The following is a 22036-nucleotide window of genomic DNA, read 5'->3' as shown; positions in this document are numbered from 1 at the left end:
ATGTGCATCACTTCAGCAGTTCATTTTGAAAAGTTCTGTAAGTGAACTTACAGCAGGCATCATTGTTTTCACTGACACTGTACCCTGAATTCAATTTTTTGTCTGTTACATCTTGAATTTAAGGAATTGCCCACAATTCATTTTGGTTATTGAGGTAAGTACAGGGTCTGGACAGCTTCACTTAGGAAAGGGTATAACAAACACCACTTCTAACCCTTAAGCTTTATCACTGCTGTGCTGGAGCTTTTAGCTAGAAGTGGTGTCTGAAGGAGTGAGCTGATAGTGATGGTTACCAGTGCTAGATGGCAGCACAGTGAACACATAACCACATACCTCAGTGCTTTTCTCAGTGTTGAGAAAAGTCAGGTTAAAATACTGGTTTTCAGCCACTGTACTCCTGTTTCACAGATTTGGAGTATACACTATGGAAGCTGGGTTATTCTTAAGAATTCTACTATTCTTATTAAATGTTACTAGTAAATGGAGAATTGAGGAACAGAATGTTTAAAAGGATTTATTGAATTGCTTGATAAATGAAAACATTTTTAGTATGTTCTGGAGCAGGCCTACATCTTTTAATTTCAACATACTGGAAAGCTGATTCTCTGTACAGTTGCTGGCTCTGTACTTCCTTCTACATGTACATGGTCCACTTGTGATATAAAAATCAAAATAACTTGGAGCACATAGTCCACAGAACTTCATTCCTCTGGGTTTTGACCAAATTATTTCCTCATTTGGTCATCTAAAAAAAGAATGTTCACTCATCTAAGATCTCTTCATCCAGATTGATATCTGTGGTATCAATATCCTCCAGATCCAAGTTATCTAAATCATCTTCCAAGTCCAGCAGTGTCTAGGGAGAGAAAAGACTGGATGAGGGAGATACTCTGTGGTTACATGTGAGGCAGCTTATGGGAATGGATGGCTCTGCAGGGTGGATCTGCACTCTGCAAACCCCAGCCAAGGCCTCATGAGGAACAGGAGTCCTAAAGGAAGCTGGAGAGCAGCTGCCTGCTAGGTGAGAAAACCTCTTCCAGCACTGCAGCTTTTTACCATGTGCTGAGCAGTTGGGTTTGAACTCCCCTTGTCCCCCCCACCTGCAGTGTCTGCACTCACAGGGCAGGGCTCTGAACACTGGTCTGGGACTGCCAGAGTCATGTTTGCAGTAGCTTGGTTAAATCACACGCATTAAAGTCTTTAATGTAAAATAAATTGAGTGCTTATACTTCCCCTCATAAAACTGTTTGGGTACCTTTTGCTCTTTTGCTGGAAGGTTATCAGAATTGTGCACAACTGTCTTCATCACTTCTTGTTTAGGAGAGGGAACTGGTTCTTCAGCCTTCTTCTAAAGGCAAAGAAAATCCTTTAGTTTTTTTCAATTTAAATTCTTTCACCAAAAGCAGACCCTTAATGCCCCTTTCCCAGTGGTTCTCTTTCAGCTTCCCTCAGTTATTCTTGAGCCACATCTTCACCGTCAGAAAGGATTCTAGTCCTCACTCCACTGGAGATTATTTCCCTCCCCAGTATATTTGAAGCAGCTGATGATGGAACTAATAAAATAAGAACCTTCAGAAATTACCAGTTCATTTTAAATACTGAAGTGCTATTAGTGATTTTCAACATCCTCAACAGGAGAGACTTAAGTTAGTCGAGACTGACAGCAAATTTTAGTAGATGCTGGGCTTTGTGTTCCAAATCCTGTAATGGTTTAACACTTCATCGTCTCGCTTCACTGCTGCACAAGTTTTACATTAATTCATCAGTCAATACTATTCAATTAACTGTATTTAATCATAGAATTAATTTATCTCCTACAAAATGTCCCATATTCAGCCTCAGCTGTAAGAGACAACTGGGGTTTATGCAATCATGAGCTGAATGCAAAGAGACACTGAGGTCTTGTTTTCAGCTTCTATGGCTAGTTCTCATTTGTTTCATAGGTAGCCCTGACAGTGTTGTTTATCATCTTTAACAAATGTGCAGACAAGTTTGATTTTGCTTTAACAGTATTTCATCTGATGCACAAGAGGCAAAGAGTCACTACAGAGTCTTTAAAGTAACCTAACTTCTCTGCTGTGTCAGGGATGTTCAAAACTATGTTTTGTAGTCCATCTCCTATAAGGAAAAATGTATAGACAGTGGAGAAGTTGTAGCTTTTCTGTTTCTCCTTCAGTTTCCAGTGCAGTTTTGATTTTGTTTATATAGTCTCCAAGAGTTGTGCCAGCATCACTGCCTTTAAGAAACTCTCACGATTTTCACATACAAATGTAAAGTGTATTTGACTTGAGCAAAATTAGAAGTTATCTCCTAAGGCTCTGAAAAGCTTCAAGTGTTTGTTTCAATCTGTATGCTTATACCTTATACTTGTCATATTTTCTGCCTCATAAGAATTGGACAACTGAGGTGTTAAAAAATGAGTTTGTCACTTCAGATATTGATTAGAATCTATCTTCAAGTACCCAACAAGTACTAAGATTCCAATTAGTTATGTTAGTTATGGAGCAGTGCTATTCCATAATCATGCAGCACACCAGCAAAGAACACAGAGCATTTACCATTGCTGTAATAGGCAAGAGATTCCATTTCCAGCTACTGAACTTTTAGAAAACCAGCTGCAGTCAGGGCAGTGTTTGTAAATGCAACTGGAGTTATTTTTCTGTAGGATGAATTCAATGGAAAGACTCTACAATTACACTTACAGCTGTAGCAATGCACACAAGCTCACCCGAGTCAGACCAAAAAATCTGTGACAAGGTGACCCAAGGTAAGGACGCACACAAATAATTTCACAGTCAAGAAGCTGTTAGCAGGTACAGATGTAGATTAAGAAGAATCCGAGGCAAAACAACATGAAGCCAACTGCAGCCCTTACAGTCAAGGTAAGAAAAGCAGTATTTGTCCATTACTGGTGAAATGTTTTCCAGGGTAGATGTTACCGTAAGATAGCAAAGTTCTCCCTTAGATTCATCACTCACTGACCTGAGATGTCATTATTCCAGAGGGCTCAAATCCTTTTGCTTCTTCAAGTAAGTTTCTTTCTTCATTTGGCTAAAAGTAAAAAAAACCCCAGACACAATTAAGCATTGCACTGAGTTGCTTAGAGCTGATTTTACATAGCACCAAATGCTTTTCTTCTAGAGACAGTAAAACCTACTTACAGTGACAAGGGGGTATTCCCTGGCTGGCCTCAAGTCAGCAAGACTTTGCTTAACGTACTCTTCAGCAACAAAAGCTTCCTTTAATCCAGGGAAAAGATTTTCATATTCTGTAGGATCAGCAAGGGACTCAGCAGCTTTTTGATTGACTTTAGAGAGGTTCTCCCGCCAGAGTTTAACAACCCTGAAGATGCAAACCGCATTTGTTACAGACAGTTCATTCAGACAACACAGCTCATCTCTGCATAGGGTTAGAAATTACCTTGAAACTTGGCTTGGCAAATACGTCCGTGCAAGGAAAGCAGCTTCAGGAAGACGCCCAGTTTTGATCAGGAGTTCCAAACATGAATCAAGTCTAAAAGATTTTAAGATGTGATTTTAACCAGTAAACTTAATAAAGTTTCTTGTATTAGAACAGCTGTTTATTCTACTCCATTAATTTAAGGTGCTTTCATTTCAGATTTTAAACCTAGCAGCCATCATAGAATGAGTTTTTCTGAGAAGCACTTATGCCCATCTTCCTCCATGAAATTTTCAGTTAGCTGTGGTTAACCATTTGAAGAACCTGAGGGTCTCAGCACTTGAGAAAGCAGAACAGAACAATCAGAAGCTCATTTGCTACTTACTTTCCCTGCAGGAAGTAGCTCATAAACGCCACGTTATTCTTGCCATCCTTTTCTGCACCTTCAGCCAACTTGTTCACCATGCTGGCGTTCCCTGAAGCTGTGGCCAGGAGCAGCAGCCCTCCATAATCCTGGGCGTGGTGGAGACACTCCTGGGCTAAGCCAAACTGGCATTTACTGATGGCAAGTTCTGCAAGCTGCTTCCACTTCTGTTCTGACTGATTGAACAAAAAGGGGAGAGGGAGGGAAAGAAATAAACCACTCATATTTCTGAACAGCATTTAAAGGTTTTTCAGAGCACTCAGTATGAAAATACAAGTTGACTTGTGAAGGTGTTGTATCCCCTGATTACACTTGACTTCCCTTTGAGGTACTGTGAGTACTGCAGATTCCCAGCATGACACAGTGAGTATTAAGAGATCCCTACACAGCTGTAACATTATATAAAATAAATAGCTTCTCAGTAAACACTGAGGGGGGAGGCAGGCATACCTCTGGAAATTTAACAATCTCTTCAAGCTCCAAAGTTAACCCTCAGAATGCTGAAAGGCATTCCTGTCTGTAACTAAGTTAACATTCCTTCTAAATAACTTGATTATTTTACAGCAGGAACAAAGAGATAGATTCTTTGCATGATAATGATGGGACAAATCACTGCCTGTCAGGTTTCTTTAGTGCAGCAGTCTAAGTTTGCCAAGGCTGGAAGAAAGCTCTGAAGGCTTCAGCCCTGTCTTTCCTCCTCTCACTGTTAGTACTGGAGATTAAGGCTTGGTTCTGGGTTCAGTTTTGTATTCTCCAGGAGTTCCTGTAGCTTTCTGAGCAGACACCATTCTTTATCCCCATCACATAGCTTAGATTCCTTTGAATTCAGAATTCAAATTCTTTGAAGGCAGAAAAACTTCCATCAAAGGAGTTTGAGGCATTTCAGTTGTGTTTAGGGAGTTGTCCTGCATCCCCAGATCCCACTGCCTTTTCTTACGGGGCCCTCTCAGAGTCCTGCTAATACTCAGAATCCAGGATGAATCACCCAAATTTATATAATTACCTCTGCTTCCACAGCAAGCTGATAGGCTATTTTTAATTCTCCAAGTTGAAGAGCAAGTTCAAAACGATGCTCTGGATCTGTAGATACTGCAAGAGCTTGTTGTTTGAAGCCCTAAAATAAAAATCTGACAGTGAAGCTGGGACTTTTCAGGCCAATCATAATCCTAAATACTTTAACAAAAGCTCTCTGAGCAGAAGGTTACTGCTCACAGATATCACTGGGTTTTGCTTAGCAAACTCAATTAACAATATGAATAAACTGATTTGTTTAGTTGAAAAACTAAGAAGTGGTTTTCTTGCCTGTTTTTCAAGAAAATGTGCAACCCTGGTTCTCTGCTCTTTTGGGATTGTGGGAAGAACTTTGTCAGCCATGCCGAAATCTCTCCTCATCACAGCAGTTTGATATTCGAGCACTGAGACCAGCAGAGAGTAACTAACGATGTTTAGCTCTTTATCTCCCAAATACAGCCTGTTGTCCTTGGGGATATACCCCAGCAGATACATCATTCTGAAACAAAACAAAGAGCACTCAGCTTCAACAGATCCACACAAACAGTCTGTATAAAAACATTACAGTGACTCTTCTGGTAGCAAGAATACTGCCATCAAATATTCTGCTTTTCCTGGATGCACTCCTTCACACAGCACTGCTCATCCCTCAGAACTGCACTGCTGCCTCACAACACTCATCTTGTTCCCACCTCTGGTGCTAAAGCAGGGTGCAGCAGCAGCTGCCAGGTTCACCTTGAACCCCCTTCACTGAGAGAACCTTGAACACTTTAACTGAAGCAGGAACTCACCTGTCCAGGTGGGCAATGGTGACAATCTCTCCTCCAACGTAGTAGTTGAGTCTGTTCACAGAACTGGTGTAAATAAAGCAGTCACCGACCCACAGACCTGTTTTCACAATCTCCTGGATCTCACCAAGAACCTGCAAAGCAAATTTTGGTCAATTAGATACATAAAAAGGTACTTCTTAGTAGCAGAAAGACCACTGCAATTTAAAATGTAATTCCATATTCTGTATTTAAATAGTTGGGCAAGTTGCAAATGTAAGTTTAGATATAATTAGATGTACATAAATGATAATTTAGTTTTACATGCATGCTACCCTAATTCTTAACAAAGCAAATTATAAATCTAGGAAACAAACACCAAACTTTAGTATTAAGCAAGACGATCAACAGTAACTTTCCTTCTGAAATTTTGATTTTTAACATTTCACTGCAGGATGTTTTTTTACTTCTCAAACTTGAGTAACATTTCAAAATTTGAAAATTGTAGAAAAAAAAAATTGAGCAATGACCCAAAAGTGTGTTTTAATAATATTCTCCATAACTCTCTAATAATAGTGAATAGATGAAGACAAATGCAAGCATCAAGGTCTGTTATGCTGGGATTCAGACAGATACACTCCTCAGGAATCCCAAAAAGAAGATTAAGTGTTCCTCAGGCAGATGCATAATGTGTGATACTAAAAAAGGTCTGGAAACTAACATTTAAATTGGACTATGTTAAGGACTAAGTTTGCTGCACTCTCTTGTTTCTACCATCTCTAATCTTATTCCACTTTTTAAATGAAAGGTTACCTCAAAGGCATCTTCAATTCCATCTTCAGTGACACCTTCATGTGTTTCTTGGGCTGCTGCCACTTTTTCTGACAGGTACTTGAGAATGAAGAATGACTCCTCTGTAGCAATGCACACAAGCTCACCCGAGTCAGACCAGAAAATCTGTGACAGCAGAATCAACAGTGGCACAGTGTTACACACCCCAGGCTAAGAAGGACTGTGAGGGAAATAAAACACACCAGCCCTAGGAGCTTTAGGACAGAGAAGCCAACACAAACAGGAATTTTTTTACTGCCCTTTCCGCTACACGAGTGAGATAAACTGAAGTTATTACTTTATTATTGACAGCTTGGCTTCATGCAAGAAAATCAGTTTAGTAAAAAAAAAATATATAAATCTGTAAACCCTGACAGGTTTACTTCAGTCCCACACAGAACTCACATGTTTGGGCTGGATTTCAATCCTGCGAATCAGCTCTGTGTTCTCCCAGTCATAGAATGCCAGGCCATTAACAGATCTGACTCCCAACAGAAAGCCACCATAAATGCCTGCAAGAAAATAAAGGTAGAGGAAGCCCACATTGTGCAAAAACCACACCAACATATCTATTTTTGAAGTACTTACCTTCTGCTCCAAAATCAGGCTTGAACGACTTCTTCTCTTTGAAGTTTTTAAATATCTTTACAACACTGTTGCTCTCCCTGATCGCATACCTAAACAGAGATTAAATTGTAAATAAACAAAACAACTATTCAGTTTTCAAAGTAGTGAATTACTAAACCATAAGCTGCTATAAAACAACTGCATTTGAGTTATCTTCTAAAACTGGCAGAGTGCTAAAAATCCAAACTTTTCAAGCAGGACACCTCCTGAAAGTTCATGTCACATGCTTGTTTTGGTCTTCATGGCCTGAAAACTATAGTAGCAGCACCAAATGTAATACAAAAGAAAAAACTTGAAAGACTTACTCCGAAGAGTCATGTGCCCACACAAACTCCTGTGCAGAACCAAAGCTCTTGTTCCTCAGAGCCATGGCTGTGTAGATGATGTATTCACCATCACCACACACCACCACGAACCTGGGGCAGGGGAGAGAGGACTTGTCAGGTATATGTATTCAGTTCCACAGGCACCAGCAAGAAGGCAAATGATCTGTAAACGCTCTCATGCTCAAGGTAATCAGTGCAAACACAAGGCATGAGCTTTCCATGTTCCTAAAAACATCATGGAACTCCATTTCCTTCCTGAATCATGATCCTTCTGGTTTCCACTGAGCAGCTCCTGTATCTTGGATCCCTTTTATTTGAGCTGGTTAACAAAAATACCCAAACCAGTTCAAGAGAAGTGATAAAGGAATGTGTTACCGTCCATTAGGGTTGTGCTGGATTGTCTGAGGATAGATTTCACAGCTGCCCATATCCTTCACAGCCAATGGCAACCTCTCTCCATCTTTGATTTCAGCATCTCCCATTGCTTTCAAGTTAGCCTGTTGGACTTCAGAATGTTTAGCCCAAATAATTTTTCCATTTGCATCCATGGACATGGCAGGTTCTTCACGACCAAGCTAGAAAGTAAGAAAGAAGTTAGGCTGCGGAAAAAATACATTGTTGATTTTCTTTTCAGTTGAACATATCATGTGAAATAGCCAGTCTCTATCAAAAAATGCCAATTAAAATGCCAAAATTTCAGTTTTCTATGTATTATCCCAGATTCAGAAACCGGTTGTTCTGCACACAGAACAGCAATGAATCACACTTTCTCACTTCCAACCAAGACGTGTACCTTAACAATAATGCTGCCTTCATCATATCCCAGAGCCACGTTGTTGGAGCCCCGCAGGCTGGCCACACACCACACCCTCTCCATGCCGTAGTTCAGGGTGCTCTCTAGGCGGTAAGTGCTGGAGTGCCAGATCCGCACCGTGCCTGGAGAAAAACAGAGGGATAGATCCTGTCATCTCAGTGTGAGGGCTGCAGCCACACCACCACAAGGGCTCTCCCCCCAGCTCTTTTCCTGTCCTTTCTACACCAGAAAACCCAAAGTTACCATCTTCAGAGCCGGTGATGATGATGGGCAGCTCTGGATGGAAGCTGACACATGACACGTTCTGAGCGTGGCCTTCCAGCGTCTGGACACAGGTTTTATTCTGAAAGAAGAAACAGAGAACACAATGCCACATTTTAATGCTTATTTCTTAAAAAAATCTCCCCCAAATCCAAAATAGATCTGAAAATTCTCTAGATTTCTTACATTTGCAAGGCGTTCAAACAACAGCACTAAGTTATTAAAAACTGTGATCCTATTGAGATGTACCTCCTGCACAGAAGAAAATATTTATTTCTCTTGACAGAGGCGTTTCCCTCTTTTCAGATGTGTTTATGGCTAGAAAATATGCCTTCTCAGAGCTGCATAGCACAGCAGATTAAAGCAAGATAGAGAATTGAGTTTACTGCAAAAAAAATCATAACCAAACATTGCATTACAGGTGAAAACAGAGCTAATTTAGGTCTGTGGTAAGAATGTTCATTCACACAGATGTGAAAGAGAGGCTACTCTGCTTAAGGTAACTAAGATTGGAGCATGGATAGTGTCTCCAGCTGCACGTGGTGGCAAAATCTCAAGCCCTGTTGTGTAAAATTAATGATTGCAGTGAATGCTTAAATTAACAGTGCCAGCTTCAACTTCTGGGCTAGGATTTACTCTGGGGCAATAAATTTTAATGACCAGAAGTACCACCTAACAACTTCTGTCTTGCCCTTCTGGCCATTCAGACACTTAAGGGAGAACTCAGTAGTTCTAGGCTCCAGCACCATAACCGAACCCCTGGATCAGATCTCCCTTTCCTGAGGAGCATTCAAGCAGGGCACCTCATCACTCCTGCCCTCTTTGGGGGTAGAAGCACTGCATGTGTACGCATGCAACAGGTGGGACTGTGCCAATGTGCACAGGATGAAACAGGAGGGGGGAAGCTATAAAGAATGAAGAAAAAAAAGAGAGGTGGAAGGATGGAAAGAGTTGATACATGAGCAATATTTACACTTGAACACAGAAGAGATACAGCTTAATCCAAAAACATGAGACCTAAAAGGCAGGGAATCAATTTGTCACTGGAAAATAATCTAACAACAGAGACTTTATACTGAATGTGGCAGCCTGCACAAAGGCTCCTGAAGAGCTGAGCACACACCTGGTAGTCCCAGATCTTCACCAGGCGGTCATCTGCCCCAGAAATGAGGTATGGCTTGTCCCCACCACTGTAATAGTCAATGCAGTTCACTCCTTTCTCGTGGCCTTCCAAGGTGAAGTTGGGAGAGGATGATCCAAGCTGCCACACCTGTCCACCAAAACACAACCACCTGTACTCAGCAACCTTCTGTGTCCAGGTCACCCTTGGCAAACACAACAGGTATCCAGAAGTACTTCGTAAGTCCAAAGAGAAAGAACAGAATTCCAAAGAGAAAGAACACAGAATTCCAAAGACACAGCTGTTTTCTTAGGTGAAAAACCTCAACAGCTGCTCAGCAAACTACCAGTCCTTCCCCAATAAACACAACATGCTGAATTGCCCATGCTCTCCTTATACCTCTAAGCAACAAAACTGGTTGCTTTAAACTTTTTTTTCACTACATGAAACCATATAAAGCACTGCTTTTAAGAACTAGTATCTGTTTATAAAATTAACTAGTAAATAATTGTTATTATACATGAGTTTCCTCCATGTCCTAAATTTTAAATTTTCCAGCTACACTAAAGAATATCAAATCTCATGTTAAATGAGAATACAAAATGAAACAAGCCAACTGTAGGTATACTAGTGTTTTCCCATGTTTATCACATAAAATCAGCATTTACGTTCACCTGCTCTCAACATCTGTGGCCATATGAAAACAGTGCTGGCTTTTTACAGCCAATATACTGATAATGTTGGAAATGTGAGGAGGTGTCACTGCTCAGTGGCTGCAAACCTGTAGTCACAGGTATTTAGCAGCAGCTGCACAGCAAATGAGACCATGAGAAGCTGAAGGCATCTCTGGAAACAATTCCATGCACAGACAGCCAAGGACATGAAAGTAATGGGAGAGACATCTTTTCCAGGGTTTAGTTTTTCTTCTTTTTAATGCACGGTTAAAGTCTTTATCCACTGTCCAGTTTCAATACTCCCAAATCACTCATTGACAGTAAAACCATTACTCCTCTCCCATATTTCTGTGTAGTCCAAACAGAGATACAGCACTTAAAAGAGTTTAAAGAACTACAAAGAGGTAATCTGGTAAATTTACTGAATTACTTAGCAGGTGCCTGGATCAGTGTCCAGTCAAAATTCTATTACTGCATCTGCTTTTAAAAATACTGACCCACCATCCATACAGGGTTATTGGTTTGTTTACACTGATATCACTTAATGACTAAAAAATCCAAATACAGTTTTCCTACCTTAATTGTCCTATCCAAAGAGGCACTGGCAAACTGGTTATTGTCTTTTGGGTTTATGACAATTTGCATGACGTAATGGGTGTGTCCTTCAAACACCTGAGAACAAGACCACTTCTTATCCCAGTCCCAGAGTTTGATCAGCATGTCATCTGCAAAAAAACCACAAACAACCAAGCTTCAGTGGGTGATAACTACCTCCTTAAACTGCATAATCCTCCAGAACTTCATGTTACAGGCTGGAAAGGAGGCACTGGTAATAATCTATTTGCATCTATAGGATTACCAGTCCTTGCAGAAGGAGCACAGGGAGATGAAAGGTGTCTGTTGCTTTCAAGTCAGATTCCCAGCCAAAAACTTACTCCAAACCACGAGGAAATTTTTTTAAAAACATAACCTGAGCTGTTATTTGAGAGTTTGCCACACTAATTAGCAAATACATGAATGTTTCCTCTGGCAGGTATTAAGAGAGAAGGCTCTTTGCTCTTCTCTGACAAGAACACAAGCCATTAGATTTTAAATTTTAAGGGCAACTGATATTCTATTAAAAAAACAAGAATACATCTACCAAGAAACAACAAAATGACAGCTATCATACTGGCTACTTGCTCAAGGAAGCCCGAGTCTTCCCAAGAAGACCTGCAAGCCATCACTGCACAGAAAACAGGAACCTGAAAACAGCTGACAAGAAAACATCCCAAAGGACTCTCACCACTGCTTGTGAGGATGAAGGGCTGCGTGGGGTGCACTGCAATGCATCGGATGTAGTCGGAATGGGCCTCAAACATGTGAACTCTTTCCAGGGTGTTGTAATTAAAAACTCTGATCTGCATGTCATCCTGGAAAGGGAAGAAAAGCCACATGAGAATAAATCTCTTGTGCAGTGCACCTTCTATGCAATGCAGAAGAGCTATGAAAAAGCATTCCACCATTGAAGACAATAAAGTATTTATGGAATTTTGCTTGTTAATGATACGAATTATACTTGGATTCAGAAGGCTATAAATTACACACTGCCATTCCAAGCCATTTATGAATGACTTTTTCCATTATGAAACGGAAAAAACTTCAACCAAATTTTCATTTTTACAAGTAACTGAGCCATGGCAGCATAAGGTAATGAAATGAAAATAAATTTTTACTCCGTGTACAGGGCAGAAGACTAGGAAATGAAAGTTGAGACAAAAACATTTAGGTATTACCTTAATTTAGCCAAAAAATATTGACTCCATAAAGAAAAATGCGTTACAAGATCAGAATACAACTATTCCTCTTAAGGCAGATTCACTGAATAAAAGCAGACTTTTTTTTCTAGTGGTGAGCAAAACAACCAAAAAAAATTTAATTTAACCAAAAACAAAAGTAAAAAGCAATTTCTAATTCACCTTACCTAGGACTGTCAATAGTTTCATCGTAGTTAAAGTAGCACCTACGATACTGAGTCAGAATTGTGTGTTGAGCATATTGCAGCTGGCATGAATATACTAAAAGCTAAACACCATCTAGCTGGCATTACCTGCAGAGTCAGTCACCTTGACAGGTTGCTCTCTTTTGAAATGAAATGTTTAAGCTTCTAAGCTTCCTTAAAGGAAAAAACTTCCGGGAAAATGTAGTGAAGTATTTCCTTCTCCTCTACAAATTCGTATCAGATCAGATTATTATGCGACGCAATGAGTAATGGCATGCAAATTAATCAGAGAAAGTGCAGCTGCACAGGAAATCACAAGAGGAGAACAGCTTACAGCTCCAGTAACAACCCAGTTCTTCCTTGCCACGAACTTGGCAGCTCTCACGGGCAGGTCACATACTTCAAAATTCTTCACCAGAGTCTGAAAATAAAAACAAATAAGTTTATAGCACTGGAGAAAATACCTATTTTGGAACCAGCTCTTTCTACTTTCTTACCAGTGTCCATTACATCACTTCCTTGTCTACTGATACAGTGACTCCTGTGCTCAGCCAGAGGAGAGCACAGTCAGTCAGCAGCAGTGATTGAGGGTTCTGAACAAATTCAATTTTCCAACAGCAGATACACATGTATCAGCTAGGAACATTTCCCAGAAAGGCACAGCTAAAGCCATCACCTGTGTTTCGTGGTTCCAAACACAGACGCTGCCATTGTAGAGGCTGGCCAGCATCCATGGCTCTGTGGGATGCAGGTCCACGCTCTTCACCCGGTCAGAGCGGGCGGTCAGCTTCCGCTTGATGTCCAGTCGGAGAGGCTGGAGAAACAATTGGGAATACCAGGTGACTTAACAGCCAACTGGCACACAAAAGGGAAAAGAAAAGCTGCAGTTTACTCTTAGAATAAAGAGTCCAATCCTGCTGTTCAGGCAGACAGAAGGTTACTACTGTTTTCTATCCGTATGTCTGTTTTTGTAGGAAGCATCACATTCCCACCAGTGGCAAAGGCTCTGTTTAATTTAATTTTGTGAAATTCAGAATTTCTTCATACTGTAAAAATTATCTTCAGCAGAGTAAAAAAAAAAAAAAAAAAAAAAAAAAAAAAAAGCTGCACTGCACATCTTTCTGGTGTCCCCGAACTATGAAAGCAAAGCAAACTTACTCCTAATACAAATGTTACAAAAATAACCTTCCTGATACTTCACCAGGAAGAAAACTCAGTTACCACAACAGAGCATAACATTTGCCCACTATAAATTTAATTCCATTTATAATTCCAAAATTACGTTATAGAATGGAACACTGTCTTGTGGAAACTGAGAGGAGGGAAAAGTCTTTCCCTGACAAAGAAGGGTCTGACCTTCCACTTTCATCACTGGCAATGTAAAGCCCAGAGTATTTAAAAGGCACGAAGTCTAGCAAAGTGATTTTCTAATATATTCGAGGCATTGTGAATTCATTTAGATACTCATTTGAGATCAATTAACGCTGCTTTTATCTCAGAGAACCTAGTGGACAACGGCTGATCAAAGAACACTGCGCGTATTAAGAAAACCAGCAGTTACCTATGTTAGACACTGCGAGGAGGAAAAAAACACCGGGTTATCATGTAGCACCTGTACCACGGACATGACACGGAACGTAGAGATGAATTCGGGGTTCACTTCTGCTACAAACACCAGGAAGGCAAGCACAGCTATACCTGATTCCGTGCTTAACCCTAGAACCCCTGGAATCTGCAGCTCCCGAGGGCCGGGAACGGCCTGTCCGAGGGTGCGACAACACGCACCCCGAGCCCCGGTACAGCCGCTGGGGGGGCTGAGGAACAGCCACGGGCAGCACCGCGTCCCGGCCCCGGCCTCCCCTGCCCTCGGTGCGCCGATCGCCGCGGCCGGCTGGGATCGTCACCCTCCCGCAGCGGGGCCGAGGCGCCCCCGGGACCCCGCCTGCCGCTTACCATGGCCCCGCTGTGCCGAGGTGCCGCCCCGGTGTCCCCAGGTGCCGCCCCGGCCCCGCTCCGGCCCCGCCGCCCGGGCTCGCTCCGATCTCCGACGTGGAGCTTCCGGGCCCGCCGCTCTCGCGACAGCGCCGCCGGGCCGCCCCTCAATCTCGCGAGAGCGAGGCGCCCCCGTGGAATGCCGGGATATGTAGTCGGCGGCGCCGACTGTCGCGGGGCAGGGTGGGAATTGTAGTTGGCCTGCTCTGCCTCAGGAGCGGAGGGCGCTGGGAGCCATGGAGTCACAGGCTGGGGAGGGACCCCCGGGGCTCATGGAACCCAGCTCCGGCCCCGCACACCACACCGTGTGTCTGAGAGCGTATCCAGCTCCTGGCAATCCGCACCACACCCCGAGCATCACTCCGTGTGTCTGAGGGCGTTTTCCAAACACCCCCTGAACCCTGTCAGGCTTGGTGCTGTGCCCGCTGCTCTGCGGAGCCTGTTCAGAGCCCAACCTCTGTGTGAACAACTTTTTCCCGATATCCAGCCTCAGCCCTTCCTGACGCAGCTCTCTGCCGTTCCCTCAGGTCCTGTCACTGTCACCACAGAGCAGAGATCAGTACTGGCCCCTCGCTTCCCCCCGTGAGGATGCTGGAGATCGCTGTGAGCTCCCCAGAGTCTCCTGCGGGCTGAGCAGCCCAAGTGTCCCAAACCTCTCATTCACCACTCAGTCACTCATCCCCTCGTTCACCGTCCTCGTGGCCTCCTTGGACGCTCTCGAGTAGCTGAGTGTCTTTTTTTACGCTGTGGTGCCCCAGACTCTGTCCCCTCGGTGTCCCCAGACAGAGTTCCCTGCGTGACCCCGGAGCCCGCAGTGAGAGGACGTGGTGAGGATCTCCAGGTGTGCCCAGGTGTGCCTGGTGCTGTCCCCTCAGTGCAGTCTCGGTGTGCCCCATGGTGACACTGCTGAGGGGACAGGACTCCGGTGGCAGCGCTCTGGGGTGACCTGGCAGGGAGCCCGGCATGTCCCTCTCTCTCAAAGACGAGCGCGTGAGCCTGGTCAGTCCTGCTGACCCTGAGACAGGCAATGGGACATTTTTCCTTATCATTTTGCCAGCTGAAATTGCTGCAACTCCAAACAGCGTCTAATAGAAACATGGGGAATGTGAGGGTTTGGGAAGCGCCAGAGCACGAGGATCCACTCTTGAGGGAATTTCTCCTACCCTTGCTGCCAGATTGAAGTTCCATCTCTAAAAATTGCATCCCTCACATTGTGTTGAGTAAAAGAGAGGAATAACACAGAGGCTATTTATATTCTTTGGGCTCCAGTTAAAGAAAATTCTCCTTTCAGTAAAAGTGTTTTGCTGGGGATTAGGAGCCCTGTGCCCTCTATCCCACTACACTCTAAGAACGATTACACCGGCCTGGAGTGTTTACAGTCTGAAGGACATAAACAAACAAAAGCAAGAGAGACAGAAGAGATACTGCAATTCTTGTCATTGTCACTTTGAGGGTGAAAAGACTGATAACTGAATCTTAAAAAACCCCCCCACAAGTCTGATGGAAAGTGAGAAGAGAAACGCCTGAAGGAAGAAAAGGGGCAAAATATTGTCAAGTGGTATGGATGAGTTTAGACTTTCAGCTTTAAGTCTTGCTTTCTACTTTGAACTCATTACAGTGATGATTCTACAATGTAATGAATAACACTTGAAATGTTTGAGTACAGAATCTGATGATGCAGAATCTGGATAATCCCGCCTAAAAGGAATGATTTGAGTAAAATTTATAAATTTTGAGTGTCGTTCATGGTTTTTAGGTGGCTGAGGTGGAACACTGAAAGAAGAGACGTAGAGGAAAGTGACCATAATAGAGAATGTAGGTAGTGGGGGATAGACAGCACACGCTGTGTGTTTTTCCTTGAAAAACTCAATGAAGTCCTGTCCAGAGAGAGATGAGGCTATTACAGGGCAATTAAAGATGATCAGCAAAGTAAGGGAAAGATGAATGTGTAGAGATTGTTAGTCAAGAAAATAACAGCAGAGAAATGAAGAGATTATTTTGCTGTTAGCTTCTCCTGGGAAGTTGTAGTAATAGAAAAGCTAAGGGGGAGAGTGAAAAAGCACAGGGTATAAGCCAAGACTGACCTTACAGGAGAAAAGAAGAAATGAAAAAAAACAATTAAATTCAAAATAAGAAATATCCCTCACAAGCAAGTTTACCAGTTGGTTATGAGTTCTGAGTCCAAACCATGATCCATTGTGGAAATTAAATGGCTGTACAGAGGGAATATATTATATATTTGTTTGCCTTTCATGTGGTTTCCTGTGTATCCTGTACTGGCCACTGTTTCACCAGGGGCTGCATACAAAACAGCCATGGTGTGTCTCTGAGAAGCCTTTCAGTACAGCGATTACATGAGAACAAAATCTTTGCTTCAGGCTTTTTGTGTAACTCAACAGCTATTCCTATGCTTGTTTACTGAAAGATATTTTTCAGATAAAAAACCCCTCAACTCAGTGTTTTATTGCAGAGCAGTGAAAGAGAGGTAACTCTGTTCCTTGTGGGCCTTGCCCTGAAGTTCCTCAGTGCCCCTTTCTCACCTCTGCCTGCTTGGCTCTGCAGTAACATCTGCTGCAGCTCACCTGGAGCAGCACACGTGGGCTGGGCATTCGGCTCTTTCCTCCCAGGCCCGGAAGAAATGGGACATTTTCTTTACTCTGGAGGAAGGGCTCAGACCTGAGTTGGCCTGTCGCCTGTAGCTACCAGATATCTTACCAGATATCTTACCAGATAGACTGCAGACATGGAAAGGGGAGAGGAGATGATGATGCTGGAAAATGATGAGATGGCTGCAGATGAGAAGAGTGCAACTGCAGGCCTGGCTTCCTTCAAAAATCAGAATAAAGCTGTACAGAATATTTTCAGTGCAGTGTGAATGGCCATTCCACAACTACCACGACTACCTTCTTGTTAGGAACACAGCCAATATAAGTGTGTCTATAAGTGTATAATAGAGGAACTGGTTAGAGGATGTTGCAGGACACTTTTCTTGTAGGTGCAAAGCTACTTGTAAATCTCTTGAAAGTTCTCAATGAAAAGCATTTAAAAAAGATCTTTTTTATTACCCAAATAATTGTCTCTCAGGAGAGCCAGTCCACTCAACCTTACTTTTCTGTGATTTCAGCTTCAATTCTTTTGGCTATAAAATTATTGGCAGTTTTTGTTTGGCAATAAAACTTTTTTGGAAGTAGGACATAGCATTTTACGTGTAAAAAAGAAAAGTATAGTACCATTATTTACAATATTAAAGCAGTTTGGGACATCAATCACAAGCACCTATAGTTTATCCTTAGCGTACCAAATGAATTTTACCTGGTGTTTTAACAATGAAATACCAGTCCATTTTCTTTTTCTCCCAAGTAAAGACCAGATGTCTGGAAATAGGAGTTATCTCTATGTGGCACATCCTGTATGTGTGAAAATTCCTATAATGCTGTCAGGTAGTGCCATACCTAAAAATAAATAATAAACATAATTTATTATTAATATAATAATATATATAAAATAAACAAATGTAATGTATTTATATGACATGTATTAATTATATGCAATAAATATAACATGTGGTGCTGTTTGCTGCAGTAGGCGGCTCAGTCCTGGGGTCCAGGGTTTCTTTGCCCTGATTGATCTGCCCACGAGGCAAATTCTTTCTCCAGGCCTCAGGCACTGCTGGTTCTCACGGGGTTCTGTGGCACCTCCTGGGATCGTGATATTTCACCTTGGGCTCAGCTCCCCAGTGCCTTGGGGCTTGACTAACTGAGTTGCTTTTGATGGTTTACCAATTCCCTAAGTGTCTGTGAGCTACCCTGTAACCTGAAGTGTTGTATTGTTTTCGTAAGGTCCTTGCTTTTAGGAGAAACAGGGGCCCTTACCTCTTCAGGTCAGCACTACAGTATTGTGAAGTGTTTATTTTACATGTGAAATTAATGTGCTGTGCTGCTGATTGCCAGGAGTTAATACTTGCAGGGCAGTGAACTGAAGCGAAACTCTTTGCAGCCTTAACTTGGCAGACAGTGAAGATTGATGGAACATGGTGGGTTTAAAGGGAAGGTTTTATTGCTATGTAGGTGGCAGAGCTGTGAGACAAACCCCACTGTAAATCTCAATTAAAACCTCCCTTGTTATAATTTCATTCTGTGGTGACTCAGGGACACAGCAGTGGTGCAGAATGCACTTTGTCTCCTTTAGTCTGAGGTGCCCAGCCTGTCTCTTACTCCCTTGGAAACATCCCAGCCTTGGATACAATCCTGATCCGTGTACCAAATATTAACCTGACTAAAATAATGAGGAATTAAAATGCCAGTAGAGAAATAAGAACTGTCAAAAGGCTAGAGTTCAGATTAGAAAAAATATAATCCCATCCCCTCCAAAACCTGCAATCTGCCAGTAGCAGCCTGATGGTGCATAAAATGATTGTTGCCAAAAATGGTTTTTCCTTCAAATACAATCATGTATGTGGTGCATACAGAGGAATGAGATACTGCAGTAAGTAAAGGAGGGATTGGAAGTTTTTTATTTGGTGTCATCTGAAATAGTATTGCCTGACACTTTCATTACAGACCTGCCTTTCCAACTCACAATTCTGCCAAACTTCAGCCATGTGGATGTGGATGTTTTGTGCTAGGTGTCTTCGTCTCCACAGGATAACCTATTTCAGACTGTTTTCAAATTTCAGTAGAAAGGTTTACTATTTTTAAAAGGTTTTAAGTGAGCACAAGTACCACCTTCTTTAAAATCAGCAGCATAATCAGCAATACTTTCAGCAGCATCTGATATGGACTTTGTTTAAAGAGAAAATGCAAAGCCTTAATTGTGGTAGCACCATAGTATGTGATACCCACATGCTAATAACAAGGAGAGAGATGTCTTTAAACAGATGACTCTGAGAAAAAAAAGGTTGTCAGTGAGAGAGACCAAAGTGTTGTACATAATATAAAGACTCCAGTTCTTGACATCCTGTGCTACAGCTTCTTTGGGCACATTTGATTCATTAGATAAGTTCTATCTTTATGTTATTCATGTAATCACTTAGCAAAAACCGTCCTGATTGACCTCTTAGTGCTCCTGATTTATTAACACTTGCTTCTTGTTTTATTTTCTGGAGGCCACAGTTCCAATTCTGGCATGATTCCATTTCCATTAAGATTGGTGGCAAAAGGCCTTAAACCACAGAAGTGGTTCAGAAGGCAGCAGTTTATATCCTCCCAGGTATTCCAAGTTTGGAGCTTGTAATTTCTTTCTTTATCAGATTTACTGTGCCTTCCACTATAGTCGAATGTTGGTGCTAATGTTCTTTTGTGGAGTTTTGAGGCTTCAGATAAACTTATTCCATTTTCTCTGCTCATCTTCAAACCTGCCAAACTGTTCCTAAGATCTGATTCAGTGAGCAGTTTAGTTTTCCCTGAATATAGTCTTGAGATAACATGAACTAGAAAACCTATAAAACGATTTCTTGTCTGAGGAGTATCAGTTCAGTAGCTACTTAAAAATTTCCGTAATGACATTGATTTCAGGACAGAGAGATTCTGTGATTTCCATTTTTATTTGCTGTTATATATTATTAATTGATTGCTGCTGACTACGGAGTTGGAGCATTCTTGGGAAATGATTCAGCATTAAGATTTACCATAAGCTTGCAAAAATTGCTTATTGAATAGCATGGGTTGCCAGCACCCTGGAAAACTGAGAACACTGTGTTTGTTTTTGATTCAAGTTAGACAAAATTGGCATAGAGATATTTTTTTTATCCAGATACAAAGTGGTAATAAAAGGAAAATTAAGAGCAGCTCTATGGACACTGAGTCAACATGAAAAGTTCGTGGCCAGACTTTCATAATTGACTGTGGCTTGTGAAGGACAGAAGTTGGTTGTTTTCTCTTGATCTGGCAGTTTTGTGTTTTTCAGATGCAGAGGTGAGGCTTCAGCTCCTACTGCAAAGTCTGTACAACGTCCAGAACAATCCAGAATCCAAGCATCTCAATATCCTGTCTAAACAGCCTACACTGGTGTCTGTCTCAGAGGAATAGCAATGATGTTAAAACTGCTTTTGTAGCAGTGAAGTGATACTAGACAGTACCTTCCACTTGTGCATTTTGTCAACAAACAAAGGAAAGAGGATTTGGTTTAAAGCACAGATGTCACGGTCGTCACTAAGATCCCGCTGCTTATGCACAAAATCTTTTGTCTTTATCATTTGATAGCAGTTGTTTCCCCATGGGCTCAAATGCAGGTCAGCTTTGTGGTGTGCTAGGCATAGAAAACCAAACCCTGGTGCTGTGTCTTGGTTTCAGGGCAGAGTAATTTACACAGGGTGTCAGAAGAACCTTCTAGAGGCCCCAAATGTGACCATAATCCAACACTATTCTCTCAAGAAATGCCTGTCAAATGGAAGATGACTTTGTCAACAGGTTTGGAACTTTTTAAAAAAATCTATTATTATTTAAAAATTTCTTTATAGCAGTGTAATATGTAGCTGTTTCTCTAGGAAGGGTCAAATCCCTCTGTATTTATGACTGGAGCTGCATAGTTACATGGTTTATGAGTTTGCACTGTGTTCAGGAAACCAGAAGCACACAGGATTCTGTGGCATTTCTGCACCACTGAATATGTGTCTTTGTTTCGAAAGCTTTTTCTTCACAATAACCCAGTAACAAGTTGTTTATGTAGGAGAGTAGGCCATGATGAAAGCTATATTAAATTTTATCCTTGCTCTTTTACAATAATCACACATAAATAACATACTGCCAGAGGCAAATGTAACAATATATTTATAGGTACAAGTCTTATACAAGCACTGTTTTGTTTTCCCATTTCTAGTAGAACCTGAATCATTACTTTTTTCAGAGACACAGTCATATACATATATAATTAAATAATATTGGTGTGTGCTGTGTACCTTCTTCGTGTAGTCTGAAGACTGCAAGTTATCTCAACAATCTCTGTCCATTGCTGAATTTCTAAACTCAGACTGTAGCAATGAATTCTTTTAGCTTTGAATATCTCTTTTTCAATCCTTGGTCAGTATATTACATAAATAGAACCTGACATAGGATTTGCAGCATTCAGATCTTCTTGACACATTCATTCCCAAAGATTAAGTATAAAATCTGTTGATGAATGAGGATCAGTACAGAGTCTCAGTTTAAACTAAAAAAGTTCAAGCTTTTAATCCTGGAGGTTTCTGGTTCAACTATTATGCTGCTGTTCTTGCCATTCTGTAATACAGTCAGCTTCCCCCTCCCTCCAGGCAGTGGTACTAACCATTACATACTTTTATATCCTTTATGAATTATTTCCAGATTAAAACTCAGGAGTTTTAAAAACGTGTAGCCAGTATGTTGTTGGAATTTCATCCCCCCAAAGTAAAAGTACTTGGAAAGCTGTGAAGGGTTATGAGTACACGAATTATCTTAACAGTTTTGTTCTTAAAAAGAAATGACAAGGATGTTATTCAATTTACCACTGAGATATGAAATGACAATAATTATTTTTGGTTTGAGAGGAGAAGGGCAGTGTGAGTACAAGATTCACCACTCGATGGCGCCTTGATTCTGTTCATCTTCATTTCTTTTTCCTCTCTGATGTCTGGGCACAAAATCCCCAAACTGGTTTTGTAGTAAATCTGTCTGGGGAAGAATATTTATCACATATTTCTAAACAATAGTTTTAATGTCTTCTCCAGCAGTAAATAAAATTATTTCGATTTTTACTGATGCCTTTTAACTCCAGTCTTTCAATGAAAAATTCCCTCAATTTTGGTTAAGCAGTTCTTCAACAAAAATATTTGTGGGTGGACAATGGCATGGGAAC

The 22036-nt window shown here is 41.5% G+C and overlaps 1 protein-coding gene across 2 annotated transcripts; it reads right to left on the bottom strand.

The window, feature by feature from the left end:
• Positions 1-498: 498 nt before the first annotated feature.
• Positions 499-14284, bottom strand: COPB2 (COPI coat complex subunit beta 2). Of its 2 annotated transcripts, none has more exons than XM_066193921.1 (22): positions 14189-14284; positions 12912-13049; positions 12570-12656; positions 11540-11666; positions 10831-10979; positions 9584-9730; positions 8443-8542; positions 8179-8321; positions 7761-7960; positions 7365-7475; positions 7021-7109; positions 6838-6944; positions 6415-6558; positions 5626-5756; positions 5126-5333; positions 4827-4937; positions 3785-3999; positions 3421-3513; positions 3162-3342; positions 2983-3051; positions 1256-1348; positions 499-856 (listed from the first exon to the last, which is right to left on the bottom strand). In XM_066193921.1, exons 1-22 carry the CDS (start codon positions 14189-14191, stop codon positions 761-763), a joined length of 2742 nt encoding a protein of 913 aa, XP_066050018.1. In that variant the 5' UTR covers positions 14192-14284; the 3' UTR covers positions 499-760. The 2 variants fall into 2 exon arrangements, with proteins under 2 accessions (XP_066050018.1, XP_066050019.1); XM_066193922.1 differs by having other exon boundaries at positions 1256-1345.
• Positions 14285-22036: the final 7752 nt, after the last annotated feature.

Source organism: Chamaea fasciata, unplaced genomic scaffold (assembly GCF_029207755.1).
Source record: "Chamaea fasciata isolate MVZ Bird 193981 ecotype frontalis unplaced genomic scaffold, bChaFas1.0.hap1 SCAF_11, whole genome shotgun sequence".
NCBI classification, from domain to species: domain Eukaryota; kingdom Metazoa; phylum Chordata; class Aves; order Passeriformes; family Sylviidae; genus Chamaea; species Chamaea fasciata.
The sequence above is the reverse complement of the archived record's forward strand: the minus strand, read 5'-3'. Positions and strand labels throughout refer to the sequence as shown.